Source organism: Podarcis pityusensis, assembly GCF_964106645.2.
Source record: "Podarcis pityusensis genome assembly, chromosome: 13".
NCBI lineage: Eukaryota > Metazoa > Chordata > Lepidosauria > Squamata > Lacertidae > Podarcis > Podarcis pityusensis.
In genome coordinates this window covers 16,355,255-16,376,093 of record NC_138038.1, presented here as the reverse complement: position 1 = coordinate 16,376,093, position 20,839 = coordinate 16,355,255, and the positions used below count along the sequence as shown (strand labels likewise).

The 20,839-nt window shown below is 46.1% G+C and overlaps 1 protein-coding gene and 1 long non-coding RNA gene across 2 annotated transcripts in view; one reads left to right on the top strand and one right to left on the bottom strand.

Annotated features, from left to right (window-relative positions):
• Window positions 1-3,677: 3,677 nt before the first annotated feature.
• On the top strand, window positions 3,678-19,956 carry JOSD2 (Josephin domain containing 2). Its single transcript, XM_080977143.1, has 5 exons — window positions 3,678-3,830; window positions 5,989-6,173; window positions 9,112-9,237; window positions 10,868-11,062; window positions 18,432-19,956. The coding sequence occupies exons 2-5, from the start codon at window positions 6,034-6,036 to the stop codon at window positions 18,532-18,534; spliced, it is 564 nt and encodes a 187-aa protein (XP_080833269.1). The 5' UTR covers window positions 3,678-3,830; window positions 5,989-6,033; the 3' UTR covers window positions 18,535-19,956.
• The window catches only part of LOC308460642, a 31,578-nt gene continuing 19,982 nt past the window's right edge, over window positions 9,244-20,839 (bottom strand). The window contains exon 3 of the long non-coding RNA XR_013978676.1: window positions 9,244-9,476. This is a non-coding gene — a long non-coding RNA (uncharacterized lncRNA). The remainder of the gene's footprint in view (window positions 9,477-20,839) is intronic.

The window sequence follows — 20,839 nt, the reverse complement described above, 5'->3', positions numbered from 1 at the left end:
TGTTCTCATTCTGAAGCAAAGTTCTTAACCAGAAGCACTATTTCTGGGTTAGCAGAGTCTGTAACCTGAAGCGTATGTAACCTGAAGCGTATGTAACCCGAGGTACCACTGTACTACATTTGAAGGGGAGACACTAAAACGAATGACTGAGAATGGCCATTGAAATATATTGGCTGCCCCTCACTGGGCTGGGAGAGCACCAAGTGAGGGGCAGCCAATATATTTCAATGGCCACATCGGGGTACACTAAATTTCAGAATGGGCCTTTAGAATGCCATTGTAAGAGCGCATTTTGAGGAGCGCTTTGTTGAATACACAGCGGGTTGTGAGGCTCTGTATCTACAAATGGCTGAAGAAAAATGGGATGGTCATCTTGAGTGGTCATTAGAATACACACCTGGAGAACTGTCACAAAGACAAAAGCAGAACTAGATCAAATGGGCTTAAATTACAGGAGGATAGGTTTTGTAGGAATGTAGGAATCTGCCTTGTACCAAGCTAGAGAGCTCTGTCCCATCTAGCTGAATCTTGAATCTTGAGACTGAACCTGCTCAGCCATGGGACCAATTGGCTACAGGAGTGGTGGAGATGCTGGAGATCTTCAAACATTGTTTGGGGGGTACGCTAGCTCTGTGACAGTGGCTCTGTAAGGCAGGGTTAGCCAAAATGGGGTATTTTAGATGTTGTGGACTACAGCTCTTATCAGCCACAGACAACATGGTGAATAGCTAGGAATGATGGGAGTTGTAGTCCAAAAATCCAGAGACACCGTGTTGGCTGCCCCTGCTGTAAGACATATTATTATTCTGATAATACGTATGTATGTTACATGCTATGCTAATGTGTTAAAAATTAAACAAATTGCAGTTGCCTAGAATGAAGAATTGGATTAACAGAGAAGATGCCAGAGGAAAAAAGTTAACGTAAGGACCCACAAAGGAGAGAAGTCCATGGGAAGTTAAGGAATTCCCTTTTTGTTTTGGTTATGTCGGACATTGCAGTGCACAGCCAAGAAGGAATGACTGCGGAAAGTAAGAAGTGTGCCTGCTAGTTCCTTCTTGCCAAATCCACACCATATAGTTGGCAGTAATGTCAGATGTTAGGAAGATGTGCCTCAATTTTGGCCTTTCAGAGCTCTATGAAAGTTTTAAGTGTTGCCACCTTTCCGGACAGGCGCCCACCAACAGTCAGCTTCTGCTAACAAAGGTGCAGCGGTAGCATGAGCTGCACCTGTGGAACTTCTGTCTGTCAGAGCTCTTGAAAAGCATGAGATTTCTGCTAAAAGGTAAAGGTAAAGGGATCCCTGACCATTAGGTCCAGTCGTGACCGACTCTGGGGTTGCGGCGCTCATCTCACTTTATTGGCCGAGGGAGCCGGTGTACAGCTTCCGGGTCATGTGGCCAGCATGACTAAGCCCCTTCTGGCAAACCAGAGCAGCACACGGAAACGCCGTTTACCTTCCTGCCGGAGCAGTATCTATTTATCTACTTGCACTTTGACGTGCTTTCAAACTGCTAGGTTGGCAGGAGCAGGGACCGAACAACAGGAGCTCACCCCGTCGCGGGGATTTGAACCATCAACCTTCTGATCGGCAAGTCCTAGGCTCTGTGGTTTAACCCACAGCGCCACCCGCACCCCCGAGATTTCTGCTAGTGGGCTGGAAATTGCACAAATGAAGACTCCGTTCGTGGAACGTGTTATTAGGATGGGCAGATGGGCAGAAGCAGGACAAGGGCTCCTAATATACCCACAGCTGCATAGAAAAGGGAATTTAAGCAGGAGAGGCTCCAAGACTGCTACTGACAAACACCTTTATCTTGGAGACCAGTGTAAGCGGATGAAAACACTAGTGGGATTGCAATAACACTTGTAATGTAGCAAGTACTATGGAGATAATGGAGTTGTATTAAATATGGTCTATTGAAAAAAATATGCAGTTGAAAAGCTTAATAATAGGACCCATAGTGGGGAAGGTGGGAAGTCCAGAGGTTTGGAGGAATCTTTTTTTATATATAATTTTTATTAAGTTCTGTTTTGCATACATCCATATACATTTTCCATCCTTAATTTGAGCTACACCTAGGAATAAACAGTTACATAAGAAAAGAGATAAAGAAAAAATTGCATAGCCACTAAATATCTTTCCCACCACCCGTTCCTCATACTTATTACATTAATTATCAAACCTTAAATATTCTAATCTTTTGGGTTCACTTCCGTCCACCACCTCAATTTGAGTCAATTTTTCCTTTTCCTTAACTGCCTTCTTTAGATGTTTTCCACTTCTTGGTATTAGATTGTTTGGTTATAATAACTGTTTTTGTCTTTTGCAAAAATTAATCAAAGCAGAATAAAGGTTTTATTTGAGAACAATGTTTTTCTAGATAAGTTTTTATAGCACTCCCATTCCTTAGTGAACTTTTGGCTTGTTTTGTTCCTAATTGTTACTGTCAGAGGCAGGGCCGGATTTAGGTTTGATGAGGCCCTAAGCTTCTGAAGGTAATGGGCTCTATATGTCCAGCTGTCCTTTGTCAACAACAAATTGACACTGTTTTTTGTGTTGAATATATGCTATAGGTATCTAAAGCCATTTTGCACATAACAAAATATGTATTTTATCAAAGTAATTGTTGAACTGTAATACAACTACAGTGGTACCTCTGGTTAAGAACTTAATTCGTTCTGGAGGTCTGTTCTTAACCTGAAACTGTTCTTAACATGAGGTACCACTTTAGTTAATGGGGCTTCCCGTTGCCGCCGCGCTGCCGGAGCACGATTTCTGTTCTCATCCTGAAGCAAAGTTCTTAACCTGAGGTACTGTTTCTGGGTTAGCAGAGTCTGTAACCTGAAGCGTCTGTAACCCAAGGTACCACTGTAAGAAGTATATTAATAGTGAAATAATTATTAAGCTCTAACTTAAAATATTTTATTCATAACAAACTTAATAATGCAAACCCACTGGCATTTGGCAATAACAAAAGTTCCTTTAGAAACACAATTTACAAAGACTCCTAATTTTGCAGGGGGCCCCCCAGAGAGTGGGGCTCTAAGCTATAGCTTCTTTATCTTATACGTAAATCCGGAATCTTTAAATGTGGATTTATATGGTCGGATTTAATCAAATAAAAATTATTTCAAACCTCCCCCCGTTTTATTGTTTTTAAACAAACAAAATAACCATTAAGCACTGATCCACCACATAGCTGTCAACGTTTTCCTTTTTAATAGGGAAATTCCCTTATTCCGAATAGGATTCCTTGCAAGAAAAGGGAAAAGTTGACAGCTAAGATCCAGCAGCGCACCTGACGGTTTGCACTATCCACTGTCTCTATAGACATGCACCTGCCCAAGCTATTTCCAAATGAGGAATTTGCAAGGTAAATTCAAAGGTGCTCGTAACCCTCCGGCGCAGAAGCCCTGCCCTTCTGCCCCTGACCGGGCGTTGACTCTTTCTCTTCACTCTCCTAGACTATATTATATTAATTTTATTTTCATTTTTACATTTGCTTGGCCTTATTGGCCATTCAACTGCATTGGCACCCCGTTGCCATAGCGCGCTTTACGGCGCCTTCACTTCGTCTCCGCCCGCACGTGGCTACGTCACCGGCGCAGATCGGGGGGGGGGGGAGGGAGGTCTCGCAGCGTTCTTTCCGGCCGGCGCCGCGAGGCATGCCGGGAGCTGAAGTCCCGCCGCCCTCTCCCGATGCTCGCCGGGAATGGTAGTTCGCCGCCCACGCCCTTTGCACTGTCAGCCTGGCCTTCAAAGAAAGCGGCTCCCGGGGATGGGCACGGTGCGGAGTTTTAGTTGCTGGAGTCCCAGCTTCGCGAGGGTAAGATGCTTTTATTGTTATTGTTATTGTTATTTTTCTCCTCCTGGGAAGTCTGGGTATTGTTGGCCAGGCTATTAAGCTGGCTGGGGAAGGGGATTTAAAAACAACAACAACAACAACAGGGGAGGGTTTCTTTTAAGACTGGAGGCTTTACGATTAACTAAAACAACTGCGCTTTAGAGCATGTACAGAGTGCTGCCAGCCTGCCAGGGAAGGATCAGCAGCACCCCCCAGTGCAGCAACCTATTAAATTGCGATTAGGGAAAGTTTTCTAGCGAAAAGGAAAGGACTGTGAGCTGTAAGCTCTCTCTCTCTCTGGTTTTTTAAAAATATATACAAAAGTAATATGGTTGTATCTATGATTGGGATTAGGAAAAATTTCCTGGTGAAATAGAAGACTCTGAGCCGCCAGCTGTCATGTAGGCTGCTAGACTTTTTAATAATATGTTTATAATTGCTTTTGGAAACACACTTTGGGCATGGGGAATTACTGGTAACTCTCCTGTCCAGGCGGTTCGATGTTGTTTGTTTGTTTTATTCGTTTAGTTAGCTAAAAATCTATACGCTGCTTGCTTTCAAAGAAAAACAGCAGCCCTCAAAGTGCTTTGCAAGAAGATCAGGCGATAAAATCCAGGCGCTTTGAAACGTAACGAAGTTAAAATGCTAAAACAGGTTCGAATTATCTCAACTTCCTATTTATTTACTAAATTTGGATGCCGTCCTTCGTTCGTAGATCTCAGGGCGGTTTACAGCATAAAAATACAGGGTGGAAACACAAAACGAAATGAACCAATATACCTCCCTTCCCCATGCTAGTCTTCACTCAGAGTAGGACCACTGGAATTAAAAGGCAGGTGTAACTTGGGGGTTCCTTAGTTTCTGCGGATCTGCTTTCTCAGTTTTAATGCAGCAGCCCTGTGTCTTTCTTCTTAGCATGTATACTGGTAGCTACTGTATTTTAGGGGACCTTTTTAAAAAGCCAGTACTGTACAGTTGTGACATGAATTGGCACTGCTTTGCTGGCATTATCTTGCTTGCCCGGGGAACTTAGCTAGTGAGGACTGGTTAGGGCAATTATAGTTTTAGCAAATTGCAGTAGAGCTCTTCTGTTCCTGTTAAAACAAAATAAAGCAGGGTGGAAGGGGGAAAACGGTTTTGATCTTTAAACGTTAAGTGCCTTTAGTCTGCAATCCTATTTACCCAGGAGTATTGAATTCAATACGACTTACATCAGAGTAGACAGAGTTCTGCTGTATATTGTGGAGGAATGACTGTTTTAGACCTAATGGTTCAAAACGCTTTCGGTGAAGTCAGTTTTAATGCTGCAGCTACATTAGTTGTGTGAATTTTATGTGAATTTTGATCGTAACGATTGTATCATGTATTATATTTTGTTGTATGTTATTTAGTTGTCCGCTGTCCTGTGACTGCTGCATTGAAGGGCGGTATAAAAATACATCAATAAATAATAAATTTCACCAATAAATGCATCTTGGTGGTGATTTCTTTAAGCACTCTTTTTTTTTTTACTGCTCTAGTGGCTAAAATATTTGATTTCTGTGTGGTTTAGTAATATGCGTTTTGATTCATTCTCTTCCATCTCTTAGACTTTAGGAGTATTCATTTTTGTGGGGGCATGTTATTTGTTGAATTCAGATACTGCCTTTCTGCCATGGAAGTTCACATTTGTCGTTATGCACTTGTGGCTTCTGTGGTGTTGTTGATGATGGTCGAAGTCTCAGCAGTGATTGGTTGGGACTTCCCTGATGCTGGAGTCGGGTGGGAGCAGGCAGGAGAGTCTCTGACTGCCATTGGCTGAGCTGCTGTGATGCAAGAGAGGGGGTGTGGCAGGTAGGAATGCCTTGGAGATGAGTAGAAGAGAAGGCAGGTGACTTGAGAAGGTGTTAGGCCTAGGGCAACTTAAAAGAGGTTCAGAGTAGGTAAAGGGGTAGCCGAGAAGACCAAAGTAAGCTGCTTGAGAGGGTAAGGGAAATGATGAGACAGAACGGGCAAAGAGGAAAGGGGCCAATGTGAGAAAGGCCAGGGAACACATAGTTGATGTGAAACTACCAGCCAGGCAGTAGCTCACTAATGCAATTGCATTGATTTGCCTGCCTTCTCTGTCTTCTGTGATTTCATCATTGGACTTTCTTTGCAGGGCTGATCTCTTGCAGGAAGAACCTCTTGGACCTGTGTAGATGTGATGTCCGGGTCCGGACGAAACGAAGCTCCTGGGGTTTACCATGAGCGGCAGCGGCTGGAGCTGTGTGCCGTCCATGCCCTCAACAACGTCCTGCAGGAACGAATTTTCACGCAAGAGGCGGCGGATGAGATCTGCAAGAAGTGAGTGGCTGGAACGTCTTGTGCTTTCGCCTCTCGCTAATACCTCTGTATCTGCTTTCAAGATTCCCAGAGGAGACTTTTCTCTGCATGCAGGATCCTTTTATCAATGCCCTAACAGCCTTTCAGCTCTGTAAATGGCTTATTACAGTCGCCTTTTAAAATTCCCCGACAGTCAATTGTTTTTTCAAGGAGGGAGGGGGAGAGGAAGGCGAAGGCTGTATCTCCTTCATATTTCCTGCTGTGCCCCCCAAATCTGGCAGCCTTGAGGATTAGAACCTCCAGGCTGGCTGCTGGAGAACCCCATAGACAGCCCCCACAGTACCATGAAATGCATGTGAGCAGTGTTAGAAACGCAGATATATAAGCTAGGTGCCAAACAGCTCTTTAAACCAAAGTTACAGTTGCCATAATGGAATGTCTCATTGCCATTTTGGGGCAAGACAGCTCTAAAGTCTCATTTTTCAAATGATGGACTGACTGTGATTGATTCTCAGTTATAGATCTGGCTAGATCAGATGACAACCTTGAGCTAGGTTAAGAGCTTTGAGAACTTAAAGAAGAAAAGTACCTTGATGCAGGGACAGTCCACACACACACACACACACACACACACACACACACACACATATATATATATAAGGTAAAGGGACCCCTGAGCATTAGGTCCAGTCGTGACCGACTCTGGGGTTGCGGCGCTCATCTCGCTTCATTGGCCAAGGGAGCCGGCGTACAGCTTCCGGGTCATGTGGCCAGCATGACTAAGCCACTTCTGGCAAACCAGAGCAGTGCACGGAAACACCGTTTACCTTCCCACCGGAGCGGTACCTATTTATCTACTTGCACTTTGATGTGCTTTCGAACTGCTAGGTTGGCAGGAGCAGGGACCAAGCAACGGGAGCTCACCCCATCGTGGGGATTCGAACCGCTGACCTTCTGATCAGCAAGTCCTAGGCTCAGTGGTTTAACCCACAGCGCCACCCCGTGTCCCTATATATATATATAGGCTGATTCCAACCTCTTTCTTGATGGTAACTGTTCCTGCCCAGGCTGCCCAGAAAAAGCATTTTGGTTCCAGAAATTCATTCCTTGTGCGGATAAAAAACAACTGATGGAATTCTACAGGATGGGGCATTAGTGGGTGAAAGAAACAGTCCTGATCCAATGATCCCCAGGTATGCGCCTCCAGATGGTGGACGTGTCAGGCATCATCCTGGCTCCCAGGCATCTTCTCCAAGTCAAAAGTGGTCGAAAGCCATGGCTAATTTTGAACACTGCGTGTGAGGTTTGGCATAACTTGTGCTTAACTAGCTTTCAGTGAATCATCTTTAAAACACAGTTCTGCATCGGCACATGGTGGCGCATCACCCCTTCCGCTTGGCATGGACCTGCCAGTGCGCCTTTAAATTCAGGAGCGCTGGACTAGGGCAGGGCACTAATTCTGCATGCCTGTCACCGAAGGGATGGTTCACCTGTGTCCTTGACAGTTGATGGATGGACTGGGCAACTCCCAAGGTGTTTTGCGGGAGATGCTGTTTCCTTTAGTCACTTAAATCCACTGGTCATCGCGGCACTTTAATTAGCACAGTGCAGATATATATCTTGCACTCGGCAGCCACTCCAGCGGATGGAACAGGTGTAAAGTCAGCATCTGAAATACTGCTTCTTTTGCCGTATAGATCTGTTGATTGATTGTTCATTTTTATACAACGTTGTTCGGGGCAAGCACTCCTCCCTGGGGTATAATATTTCTCTGGAAAAGCAGAGGAGGCAGTTGAATAGAAAGAAGTACACATCCTTTATTCTCGATATATTTTGAGGGTAACTCTCTCCGGGGACAAGTTTCTACAAACTTGAAACGGGCAGAAAGAGAACAGGATGTGTGAAATGCACATATTTTATTCGGCACAAACTTAGGAGAACCAAAAATCTGCAGGTTGATAATAAATAAGTAAATTTGCAGGATGATAAAAAAGAAATTACAACAGCTACATAGTAACATCATTGGGTTGGTGCTTTTACAGAATAGAAGAAAGAAAGGACTATCTCTTGGAGAATACAATATAGCATCTGACAGAGGAAGATGGAAATGGGGCTGGGGGAGTTTGCAATGCAATTCAGTAATGATATTTTTAGGTTAAATCATACATACGGACTAAGGGGTTGTACTGACCAGAGAAGGTGGGTATTGAGGAGAGACAACATGATGTGGTTAAAGCCCTAAATGCCCTCGGCCCTGTATACCTGAAGGAGCATCTCCATCCCCATTGCTCAGCCCAGACACTAAGGTTCAGCTCTGAGGGCCTTCTGGCGGTTCCCTCACTGCGATAAGTGAAGCTACAGGGAACCAGGCAGAGGGCCTTTGTGGTAGTGGCACCTGTCCTGTGGAACACCCTGCCATCAGATGTTAAGGAGATGAGTAATTATATAACATTTAGGAAACATCTGAAGGCAACACTGTATAGGGAAGCTTTTTAAGGTTTAATGTTTTACTATGCTTTTATATACAGTGGTACCTCGGGTTACATACACTTCAGGTTAGATACGCTTCAGGTTACACACTCCGCTAACCCAGAAATAGTGCTTCTGGTTAAGAACTTTGCTTCAGGATAAGAACAGAAATCGGGTTCCAGCAGCACGGAGGCAGCAGGAAGGCCCCATTAGCTAAAGTGGTGCTTCAGGTTAAGAACAGTTTCAGGTTAAGAACAGACCTCCGGAACGAATTAAGTACTTAACCCGAGGTACCACTGTATGCTGCAAGCCGCCCAGAGTGGCTGGGGCAACTCAGTCAGATGGGTGGGGTACACAATAATAATTTGAAACAGTAATTCTCGGATATGGGTCCTACACTGATCCCAAGAATTTCCCTGTGCCTTATTCTTTCACTGGTGTCCAGCCTTCTGATTCTTACAGCGAGTCCCTCCTTCCTTCCCTCCAACAGGCTGGCCCCAGATGCCAGGTGGAACCCGCACCGCAGCTTTCTGGGAACCGGGAATTATGATGTCAACGTCATCATGGCAGCTCTTCAGAGTGTGGGTCTAGAAGCCATCTGGTGGGACAAACGGAGGTGAGGAGAGCAGCAACCTTTGCCTGGTGTTGTGTATCTGCTTCCCCTGGCGCAGGCGACTTTGCAGGCTCCCCATCATCTCTCAGCTTGCCACTGCTACGGTGGCCGACTTGCCATGCTCCTGTTCTTCTCCCTCCCATTGGCAGATCCTCTTCCACCTTCCTCGTTTAGCTTCTTTCTTTCTTATGTTTATGGGATGCCTTTCTGCCAAATTGCTGGGGGCAATCTAAGGTGCAATTCTATTATATGAAAGGAAAGCAAAATGAGAAGTGAAGGGAGAGGCGGGGGGGGGGGAAGGAAACGAAGCAGAGTTGCATAGCATCTTCAGGTCTAATAACTGGATGGAGTGGCCACTGCAGTGAGAGCGTTTGGAGAGAAAGAGGGCAGCCAATTGGCGTCAGCTGAGCTTATGGAGGGGCTCTTGCTGGTTCAAGGCAGCAGGAAGTCTCCCCGTTTCACCTCCCCATGTTACCTGTGCGTATGGAGATGAATTGTGAGCACCCGAGGTAAGTTGGTCTGCACTGCAATGTTGAGTAAGGAAGGCCAAAGTCTCATGGAACTAGAGGCAGCCGCTGAAATCTCCCACCATTTGCTCTTTTGATATGATTGCAGTCCCCATAGGGCAGGCATGTCCAACAGGGCAATCACAATCTAACGGTCGATCGCGGGGCGTCCCTGGTCTTCTTCCCCCCTAAAAATCTCAACAACTTTGGTCAATCCAATGGGTTGATCGCTAACAGTTTGGTTATAGTGGGAGTAGATTGCAGTCTCTTGGGAGTTGGACATGCCTGCCATAGGGTGTTTTTGTTGTTGTCCTCTACCGTGAATTGTTCCCATTTAAAAAGTTGGACCTGGAATTCTGGAGAATGTGGAAGTGACATTTTGCTCCCAGATAATCTCCTCCTCTCCCAAGGACTGACTGTGTTGAGACCAGGGTGGATTAAAAAAATATATCAGATTTTTAAAATAAAATGCTTTTGGAGGAAAAATCTTTCTAAAGATCGTTTTGTATTTAAGTTACATTATAGTCCAAAGGCTATTCATCAGGAAATAAGGACATTTTTAAGTTTTTCATGTGTGCTAAAACTCCGTCTAAGTTTTTTTTTTTTTAAATTGTTTAACCACATCAGTTAACAAACATGGATACATGTGCTATAATGTTACTGTTTTAGTTAAATAAATCGTTTACATTGTTATTCAGGAAATGATTATTTTACTCCTTCCAATAAAGTACGGCAGAAAAGTTGTCCATATATAAACAGTTAACTTATTAAACCTCACAATAATTTTGTAATTATCGGTCTGTGTATTTCTAATAGTATAACCAACTCAGTAATTTTTTATATAACTGTAAAAACAACTCTGAAAATTCATTATTCCAAAACTGAAACCTGGTTGTAAATATTAAGATTATACCAGCAAGAATTAGTCTTTCTGTAAAAAAAAAGAAAGAAAGATTTAAATCAAGTCTTACTGACTAGTGATTTAAATGAAATCCACCCTGGTTGAGACCTGCTTTAGCTTCCTAACAGCTCGACACCACTGAGTTTCTATGAGTCACTTGAGAAATCTGTGTGTCTCTCTAGAATCATATCCTCTTTGACAAGTCTCATCTCCCTTTGTGCCTTAGGCCCCTAGAGCAGCTCTCCCTGGAAGGGGTTCTTGGCTTCATCATCAATGTCCCGTCCAACGTGTGTCTGGGCTTCCTGTCCCTCCCAGTGAGGCGCCGCCACTGGATCGCTGTGCGCCAGCTTGACGGCACCTACTACAACCTTGACTCCAAGCTGAAAGGGCCGGCTCCAATTGGTGGTGAATCTGACCTCAGGTACTGCTGCTGTGGCTGGTTTGGGGACAACTACTGTGTAGTCCCAGGGACGCGGGTGGCACTGTGGGTTAAACCACAAAGCCTAGGACTTGCCGATCAGAAGGTCGGCGGTTTGAATCCCTGCAATGGGGTGAGCTCCCATTGCTCGGTCCCTGCTCCTGCCAACCTAGCAGTTCGAAAGCACCTCAGAGTGCCAGTAGATAAATAGGTACCGCTCCGGCGGGAAGGTAAACGGCATTTCCGTGCGCTGCTCTGGTTCGCCAGAAGCGGCTTAGTCATGCTGGCCACATGACCCAGAAGCTGTACACCAGCTCCCTCGGCCAAATTAGCAAGATGAGTGCCGCAACCCCAGAGTCGGTCACGACTGGACCTAATGGTCAGGGGTCCCTTTACCTTTACTGTGTAGTCCCAGTGATTTATTTTTAAATACTTTATATCCTGCCTCCATTATCCTCCTCGCGCCCCAAAGCAAATCAGAGTTGGCTTACACCAAAGCAGATTGTGCAATGGAATAGAATTTATAGTGTGAGAAAGAAGATCTTAAAGCTCATTTTGCTGATTTAAAGGAATCCACTGCCATAGCATTCCTGCTAGATGGCTATTCAGCAATAAATAAGAAATACATTATAACCTTACTGGAAAACCAAACACCACCAGTTTTGCAGGTAAACGTTGCTTACCGTATTTTTCGCTCTATAAGGCGCACCAGACCACAAGACGCACCTAGTTTTTGGAGGAGGAAAACAAGAAAAAAAATATTCTGAATCTCAGAAGCCAGAACAGCAAGAGGGATCGCTGCATGGTGAAAGCAGCAATCCCTCTTGCTGTTCTGGCTTCTGGGATAGCTGCGCAGCCTGCATTTGCTCCATAAGACATGCACACATTTCCCCTTACTTTTTAGGAGGGGAAAAGTGAGTCTTATAGAGCAAAAAATATGGTACATAACAAGAGCATCAGAAAACTCAGTTCAAAGACTTCTGGGATAGTCTTGTCTTCTCTTTGCCTGGCATCTAGAAGAGTATGAAGTGTTGGGTCCTGACAAGCTTTCCTTGGAAAGTTATTCATAGAATCACAGAATTGTAGAGTTGGAAAGGGACCCCAAGGGTCATGTAGTCGAACCCCCTGCAATGCAGGGAACTTGGCTAAAGCCTCCATGGCAGATGCTCAACTAACCTACGCTTAAAAACCACCAACGAAGGAGAGTCCATAGGTTGGTGCTGTTATCAAAAAAGCCTGGCTTCTAGTAGCTGTTCATGGTATGTCATTCGGCAGTGGGAGAGAGCAAAGGTGGAGATGGAGAAGGAATATACAGGAGGAGGAGCCTGAAGATACACGGGTCCCAAGAATACTCGAGGTGGTCAAAAGAAGTTTGTGTAGTTTTAAAATTTCGCCACTGCCAACATGTAAAGGAGCGTCTCCACCCCCATTGTTCTGCCCGGACACTGAAGTCCAGCTCCAATGGCCTTCTGGCGGTTCCCTCACTGCGAGAATGTGGTTACAGGAAACCAGGCAGAGGGCCTTCTTGGTAGTGGCGTCCACCCTGTGGAACATCCTCCCATCAGATGTCAAGGAAATAAACAACTACAGTGGATGCTCGGGTTGCGAACGTGATCCATGCGGGATGCACGTTCGCAACCCATGACATTCGCAACCCACGTCTCTGCATGCACGGGTTGCGATTTTGCGCTTCTGCGCATGTGCAAAGTGCAATTTAGCTCTTCTGCACATGCGCGACCGCCAAAACCCGGAAGTAACCCGTTCCAGTACTTCCAGGTTTTGGAACCTAAAAACCTAAAAAAACCTAACCTGAAGCGGCTGTAACCCGAGGTATGACTGTGTCTGACTTTCAGAAGACATCTGAAGGCAGCCCTGTTTAGTGAAGTTTTTAATGTTTGATGTTTTATCGTGCTTTTAATCTTCTGTTGGGAGCCACCCAGAGTGGCTGGGGAAACCCAGCCAGATAGGCGAGGTATAAATAATACATTATATAATAAATTTATCATTACTATTATGGTTTTGTTACTCTGAGCTGCCAGCATGAGAGACATATTTGTGAGAGATATATTTGGGAGATGTTACTGCCACCACCTCTGTGCCCCCCCCCCCATTCCTGAGCTCAGAGGAAACTAACGTTGTTCTCTGGACATCTTTGGGATTCACAAAGACACGAGCCAAACAGCCCACTCGCTGCCTTTTGAGCTACACAAGGGAACTCGGCAGCGTGTGACAAAGCAGGCAGGTATGGGATTCAGAACCAAGTTCACTTGAAGCAGCTGTGCAAGGATAAACGCAATGCTTTATTCAGAAGGTTGCAGGTGTTCCCCCTCCCACACACACTTATGTGGGATTTGTGTTCTGGGCCTCCGCACGCATAAGTGAAATTGCATAAAGTGGAGAACCACCCCACTTCAATAGGGAGGGCGTGTGGGGAGGAGAGAGAGAAAGAGACTCATATACCCCGCTGCAGCTGTCGCCTGGAAGTCGCTCGGGATCACTGCCCAGCCTGTCCCGAGTCTTCCCATATTGAGGGCCACTGCCCGGCACACCTTCCCCCGCTCATTTCTGAGCAGCAGCCCTGAGCAAGAGAGGACCAATTAATTTATTACTTACGCGGTGACCCATGTAAACATGGTTGCAAGTGGAGTGTATAACATAAGCGTAAGAACCCTTTGCCAATAAAATACGGGCTTAACAGTATATGGTGTACAGTCATACCTCGGGTTACAGCCGCTTCAGGTTGCTTTTTTTGGGTTGCGGACCACCAAAACCCGGAAGTACCGGAACAGGTTACTTCCGGGTTTCAGCAGTCACGCATGCGCAGAAGCGCTGAATCGCAACCTGCGCATGCGCAGATGCGGGTTGCGAATGTGCATCCCGCACGGATCGCGTTCACAACCCGAGTGTCCACTGCATTTGGGAATTGGGAGTACAGAATAAAAAATGGCAAAGCCAGCTTGCCTCACGCTAATACCAACCATTAGAGTCACACACCTCACTAGTAGATTTCATCCAGGCAAGCATGGTTTTTGCAGTTTATGATGCTTCAGCCAAATTGGATTTGTTAGACCCAGGTCAAAAACCAGTTTGAAAAAATAAATAAATCAAAAACTGCCTGGATACAGAAGGGTAGATTTTCTGTCAGCTTGTTGGGTCCCGGGAACATATTACACCAGCTCTGGAGGGTTATGTGCTGGAATATGTGCTCTGTGGATTTCTGCACAGTCACTGTGACCTTGATGCAGTCTTGCATCAGACACACAGGTGGCAAGATGAACTGATTCAATGAAACATCTTCCTCGATGAAGACTGCGCCCAGAATCCTGAGCAAAAAGCCATTTTAAAATGAGGCTAAAAAGTAGGGTTCCTTTGCAGGATGGGTAGGCAGAAGCCAGCCCCGAGGTACTTTGCAAAGTCTTGCTCTGGAAAGCAGTCAGGTCTCTTCCACTCCCCATTTGTGTATCTGTCTGATGATACCCTTTGCATGATGGGTTAAGCCAGAGTTAGACTGGGGAAATGGACCAGAGGGACCATAATGTTGCCCCATTTTTCTATTTGCAACTACTGATGCTGCAGAAGAGGTGCTTCTGTTTCTGCCACTGATGAGAGGCAACGCCTGAAACCAGCTCAGAATAGCTTAGGGCCAGAGTATCTGAAGGATGCTCCACCTCCATTGTTCAGCCAGGACACGGAGGTCCAGCTCTGAGGACCTTCTGGTGGTTCTCTCATTGCGAGATGTGAAGCTACAGGGAACCAGGCAGAGGGCCTTCTTGGTAGTGGCACCTGCCCTGTGGAATGCCCAACTGACTGACTTTTAGAAGACATCTGAAGACAGCCCTACTCCTGTTCAGGGAAGTTTTTAATGGCTTTTTTGAAGTTTGAATGAAGTTTTTTTGGTGGGTGCCACCCAGAGTGGCTGGGGCAACCCTGTCAGATGGGCAGCATATGATGATGATGATGATGAACCACCTTCTCCTGTAGGAACTTGCCCTTTCCCTGAGGTCCTGAGGCTGTTTTCCAGGTTCCAGGGAGGATAGATGGGTGGTCACTGGAGATAAATTGTCTTCATGGTAGTGCCCCAGCTTAGGGGATATTCTTTCCAGCGAGTCTTTTGGCAACCATCCTCCCAGTTTGCAGACACCGTGTTAAAACTCAGGCTGCTAAAGAGTTCTGAGGGTGAAGTCCTTTTGCGTCCTTACTTGTGAGCAGCACCAGCTGAGCACAGTGTTACTCGCTTCCGAGTAAGGGGCAGGCTAGCATATGGATTCCAGTTGCTCATGAGGAAATAGCAGCAGCCCTGGAGTGCTTCGTTTCACAAGGTGATGCATGGATGTGTCGCAGAGCAGGCATTTACTCTTCTCGGACAGCAGGTAATTGCTTTAAAGGTGGCATTTGCCACCCACGATTTTTATACGTATTAAAAATGGTAAAGAAAAGAAATCTGATGGAGTGGGAGCCCTTGGCTTTTCAAGAGGATAAGATGTCAGTCCAGCAGCGACTTAAAAACAGTTTCGTTCTGCTGAACTTTTGACAGGTAATAATAATGTGATAGGTCGTTTGTTTCCTACCTGTTACAATCACAAGCAGTTGCCTTGTACCAAATAAGTTGCCTTGCACCAAGACTTTGAGATTAGACCACTGAAGAAGCCCGGAAAACTATCTTGGGAGTGTGCTACCTGCAAGCCCCAGTTAAAGGGCCCCATTGGGGGTGAACAGTGGCCTTTTGATTACTTGGACTGCCAGGGCGAAACAGGTGCAAAACGCCGACACCCTGTCTCTATCTACAACTCTACTAGCATCTCTCGGTATTGTGAATATCACCGAACTTACCTTTTGTTGGTATCTTCATGAACTTATTCAAAAGGCTGAGTTAAGCATTTGAAAAATCTATTGAAACCAGACATTATAAGTTCATTTTAGGCTGGGTAGTTCGCAAGTCTTTGTGGCTTCGTTTTGTATTTTTCTCAGAAGGTTGATAAAGTATGTATCATTATTGTTCTGTGTATATTAATTGCCAACGTGTTGCGTGAGTCGCACTACTTCTATCAGCAACACAGGTTGCATTTTTCTAGCATTATTGCACCAAATAAGAGCATTGGTCTATGTAACTAAGTACAGTGGTACCTCCGGTTGCGCATGGGATCTGTTCTGGATCTCTAGTTGGATCCCGAGGAATTCGCAACCAGAGGTGCCTGTTCTGCACATGCGCATGTGCAGTAGAGCGCTTCTGCGCATGTGTGCGGTGCGTAGAGCGCTTCTGCGCATGCGCGCCTGGCGAAACCTGGAAAAATACTTCTGGGTTTGCCGCGTGCATAACCCGAAGAATACGCAACCAGAGGTGTGCGTATCCAGAGGTACCACTGTATCGTCTACACCAGGAATGGGGACACCGTGACCCTCCAGAATGTTGGACTTCAACTCCCATCAACCCAGTTGTCTGGAATCATGGGAGTTGTAGTCCAGCAACAATCTGGAGGGCTACAGGTTCCCCCTTCCCGGCCTCCACTGACCACCAGAAGCTCTCCAGGATTTCAGAGAGAGATCTCTTCCAGTACTTACCTGGATATTCTGGGAATTGAACCTAAAGGCCCTTCTGCAAGCAGCACATGTGTTCTGTCACTAGGCTGTGGCGCTGCTGGCTCTGTTGCTGTGTGTTCCACTTTCAGAATGTATGTGACTGACTTTGGGTTGTAAGTTGCGTGGAAAACCTGATGGTGCAAAGGCAAGTCATTAAAGAGGAACTAAATTGAGAAAACCAGACCGACTTCTTGTAGCCAGAGATCGTGCAGGCAATTTTTTTTTTCATTCTTTCATCGGATTCATGGAATAGAGTGTTAAAATTGAGGTGTGCACTGAGCAAAAGGGTCATTGCAGGATCAACCAAGCTAACCACGTGAGGAGGCACAAGATGGCAGGAACGTGGAGAACACAGCCTGCTCATCTGGGGGTGTGAGACATGAATGTCATCCATAATCTAAACAGCTGCTACAGCATCAAAGCATATAACCTCTTGCCCTCAAAAGCCACGGTAAGCCAGCTACTCCCCAGAGATGCTGCAGTGCCTTTTGGCCTTTGATAAAGACCAGCCCAGTAACTCTCCTGGAATTTTGTTCCTCCTCTTGAAACGCTACACCCCACTTGGAAGTCTTACTAGTGCCAGGCAAAATGAGCAATTCCCTTCTGGTGTGAGCTGGCAGCAAGGCAAGGGTGAAGTTTGGTAAACAGCCACGGCTATTTTGTGCTGCGCCGGTTCTGCAACTGGAATTCTGTCAATGGGTGTTTGGAGCTCGCTTTGAGAGACCCTGCGAGATCCTGTTTGGGGAAGGACCTTTGACCACATGCCTTCTGTGCAGAATATCCCAGAATATTCAATTGCTGGTGTCTCCAGCAATCGCCCCCTGCACAAAACCCCCAAATTGCTATTGCTAGTCAAGAGTAATAATAAATTATTAATTAATTAATTAATTAATTAATTATTTATACCCCACCAATCTGGCTGGGTTTCTTCAGCTACTCTGGGCAGCACCCAACAGAATACAGTGGTACTTCGGGTTACATACGCTTCAGGTTACAGACCCCGTTAACCCAGAAATAGTACCTCAGGTTAAGAACTTTGCTTCAGGATGAGAACAGAAATCATGCTCTGGCGGCGCGGCGGCAGTGGGAGGCCCCATTAGCTAAAGTGGTGCTTCAGGTTAAGAACAGTTTCAGGTTAAGAACGGACCTCCAGAATGAATTAAGTACTTAACCTGAGGTACCGCTGTATTAAAAACACAATAAAACAAACATTGAAAACTTCCCTAAACAGGGCTGTCTTCAGATGTCTTAGAAGGCTTGTGCCTTTTAGAAATCAGATACAGTCAAACCTCTTCTTACGTCCGCCTCCGCTCGCGTCCATTTCGCCTAACGTCCGCTGCAAACCCGGACGTAACCAGCAGGTTTGCCACCATTCGCGCATGTGCAGGAGTGTCAATCGTCGTTCGCGCATGCACAGAAGCGGGCAATTGCTGCCTGCGCACAACGGCGCCCCTCCCAGCAACCCGTTTCGACTTCCAGATGGGCCTCCAGAACGGATTGTGGTTGTGAGTAGAGGTTCCATCACAGTTGTTTGTTTCCTTGACATCTGATAGGAGGGCATTCCACAGGGCGGGTGCCACTACCGAGAAGGCCCTCTGCCTGGTTCCCTGTAATCTCACTTCTCACAGCGAGGGAACCACCAGAAGGCCCTCGGAGCTGGACCTCAGTGTCTGGGCTGAACGATGGGGGTGGAGACGCTCCTTCAGGTATAGACAGTACTGAGCTAGAGAGACCAATGGCAGCTTTCTACATTCCTGTCCGTGACCTCTTCTTCCTTCCCTCTTCTTCACCACAGGGTGTTCCTGCAGGAAATACTGTCCCAGGGCCCTTGCGAGCTGCTGCTGGTCGTGCCCCATGAGTCGAGCGAAGCTGGGAACTGGCTGAGCACAGTCAGGTGACCCCTGGTGCCTATGGATCCACGTTGGGGCCTGCCCTGAAGCACTCTGCCCCACCCTGTTGTGCTGGCTGCTGCATGCGTTGTGGGGGAGGAAGAAGCTGCACGTCCTCCCGTTTCTACACTGCCAGTCTGGGAGTGACAGTACGAGATCCGTCCTCCTCCCCTCTCCAGGAAATAGGAGTCCCCAGCTTCCCCCTTGCTTTTTAAAGACTTGGCCTGTCCTGGGACAGTGTGGAATAAAGGATGCAGTGCCCAAATGGTGGCAGGTCTCCTGGCGCGACCAGTTAAGACCTGTGAGATGAGTCATGCTATGTCTTCCAACAGCAACCAGCCAGATCTTTGAAGGGTGTTTGTGTGTATGTGTGTCTAGCTTTACAGGCAGGCTATGATGGTTCTGTCCAACCCTTGTGCGTTTCCTGGCATGCGGCAGTCGATGATATAAATGTGTCTGACTACCCGGTTCTGCTTCCAGCCACTATGGCATAGCAGACCTCTCTTCTCTGCTTATACGTGATCCCTTTCGTGAAAAGCCATTTCTGCTAGTGCATCACAGTGAGTTCCTTGGGCTAAGCGAGGACTTCCTTTGCCTTTTGCCTTAAATCTGCTGCCTCTTCATTTTGGGGCGAGGTGCTGGGTGGCTCCAAAGGGAGGATATTGGGAGGGGCAATTTGCAGGACATCTCGTTTTCTTTTTTCCTGCAGAAGGCCGTAGGAATGATATATGGGGTTAAGAACTCTCGAGTGGCTGTCTTGACGAGTGAAGTTGGAAAAAGAGGGAGAAAAGGAGTGTGAAAGTGCAATTTTGTTAGCACATCCGGGGAACCGGGGTGAAGTTGGCTAGAGGAATTATTGGGCTGGAGTCGCAGATTGGCTTGCACAGAGATGCAGGGCTGCAAGCACTTAACTCCTGGGCCCGTAATTGCTGGCTAACATAAATTCAACCAGGAAGCTTCTCCCAACAATGTTAGGTGTTGGGGAAAATCAATCTGTTGGATTTCTACCTGTTCCAAAGCACAGGTTAGATTGGGGTAGGGGGAAGAGGTAGGTTTTTGTTTTTGTTTTTGTGGGTGGAGGGAGTCTTCTTAAAGGAAAAAGGTGTGTTTCTCATCCTCCGGGAGGAAAATTGCAAAGGGGTACATGGCGTCCCTTGCAGTAGGTCAGAAATGAGTGGGAGCTGCGCAGCTTTTCCGCAGCGGTCAGGAAGTGAGGCTAGTACCTTGCCCAGCTCTCTCTCGCCCCCCCCCCCAACGTAATAATCCTTCCAGTCTTTATGCTTTGTTTAGCAATGTGTGCTGTACTTTTCCTGACAAGGAAAATATCCCCCCTCTTCCAAAACACAAGAACCTTTTTAAGTTCTCGGAAACCGAAAAAGAAGGAAAAACTAAATGATGCAAAACCAATAAAACGTGTCCTGGAGTTTGTGATTGTTCCGCGTGGAATGTATTTTTCTTCTTCCCTGGAATGGGCGGAGGGAGTCACACCTGCTTGCATAGGGAGAGTCAGCCTCTTGTTTTGGAAGAGTCACTGTGACTGTGTCGGGGAATGCATGAGTGGAGTGGGAAAGGTTGCCTATTGCAGGTAAGAAACCAGTTCTGTGTTGCTAATTATATTAGTGAGTGAGTGTTTGTGTGTCCCCACCGCTTCACAGATGAAAACAGAGACACTCTTTTCGTATGCTGGTGCTAGCCCTCTTTTTTCATCAAAGTATATTTATTTATTCATGTACGTTTAGGGTTGCCATATTTCAAACAGTGAAAATCCAGACAGAAAAGTTGTTGAGCTTTTTCTTTTTCTTTTTGGGGGGCGCAAAATCACTTAAAAATGCTGTTTTTGAGCTATTTTTATGGATAAATGGCAAAATCCTCACTGCAGACATGGGCTGCCAAAATCCAGACGTATGGCAACCCTATGTATCTTTATTAAAATATCTATATCACTCTTCCTCTAAGGACGTCAGGCCAGTTTTCAATACAAAAACACAAAAATGCTTAAATATTAAAAAAAAAACCCCACACCCCCATTTTAAAAGACCATTGATTGTTCAATTAGCCAAATGTCTAGAAGAAGAAGAATGTTTTTGCTTGGTGCCTAAATATCTGTAATGAAGGTGCCGGGCGAGCCTCCCTGGGGAGACCATATCACAAGCAGGGAGCCACCACAGAAAAGGCCCGTTCTCCAGACCTGTTGCGGAAGAGGCACACGAGGAAGGGCCTCGGGTGATGATCATGGGGTCCTGGTCGCTACCATTGGCTTAGCCTGTTCCTGCCCCCCCTTACCTATTGCATTTGTTTATTAAACTGAAGAGCT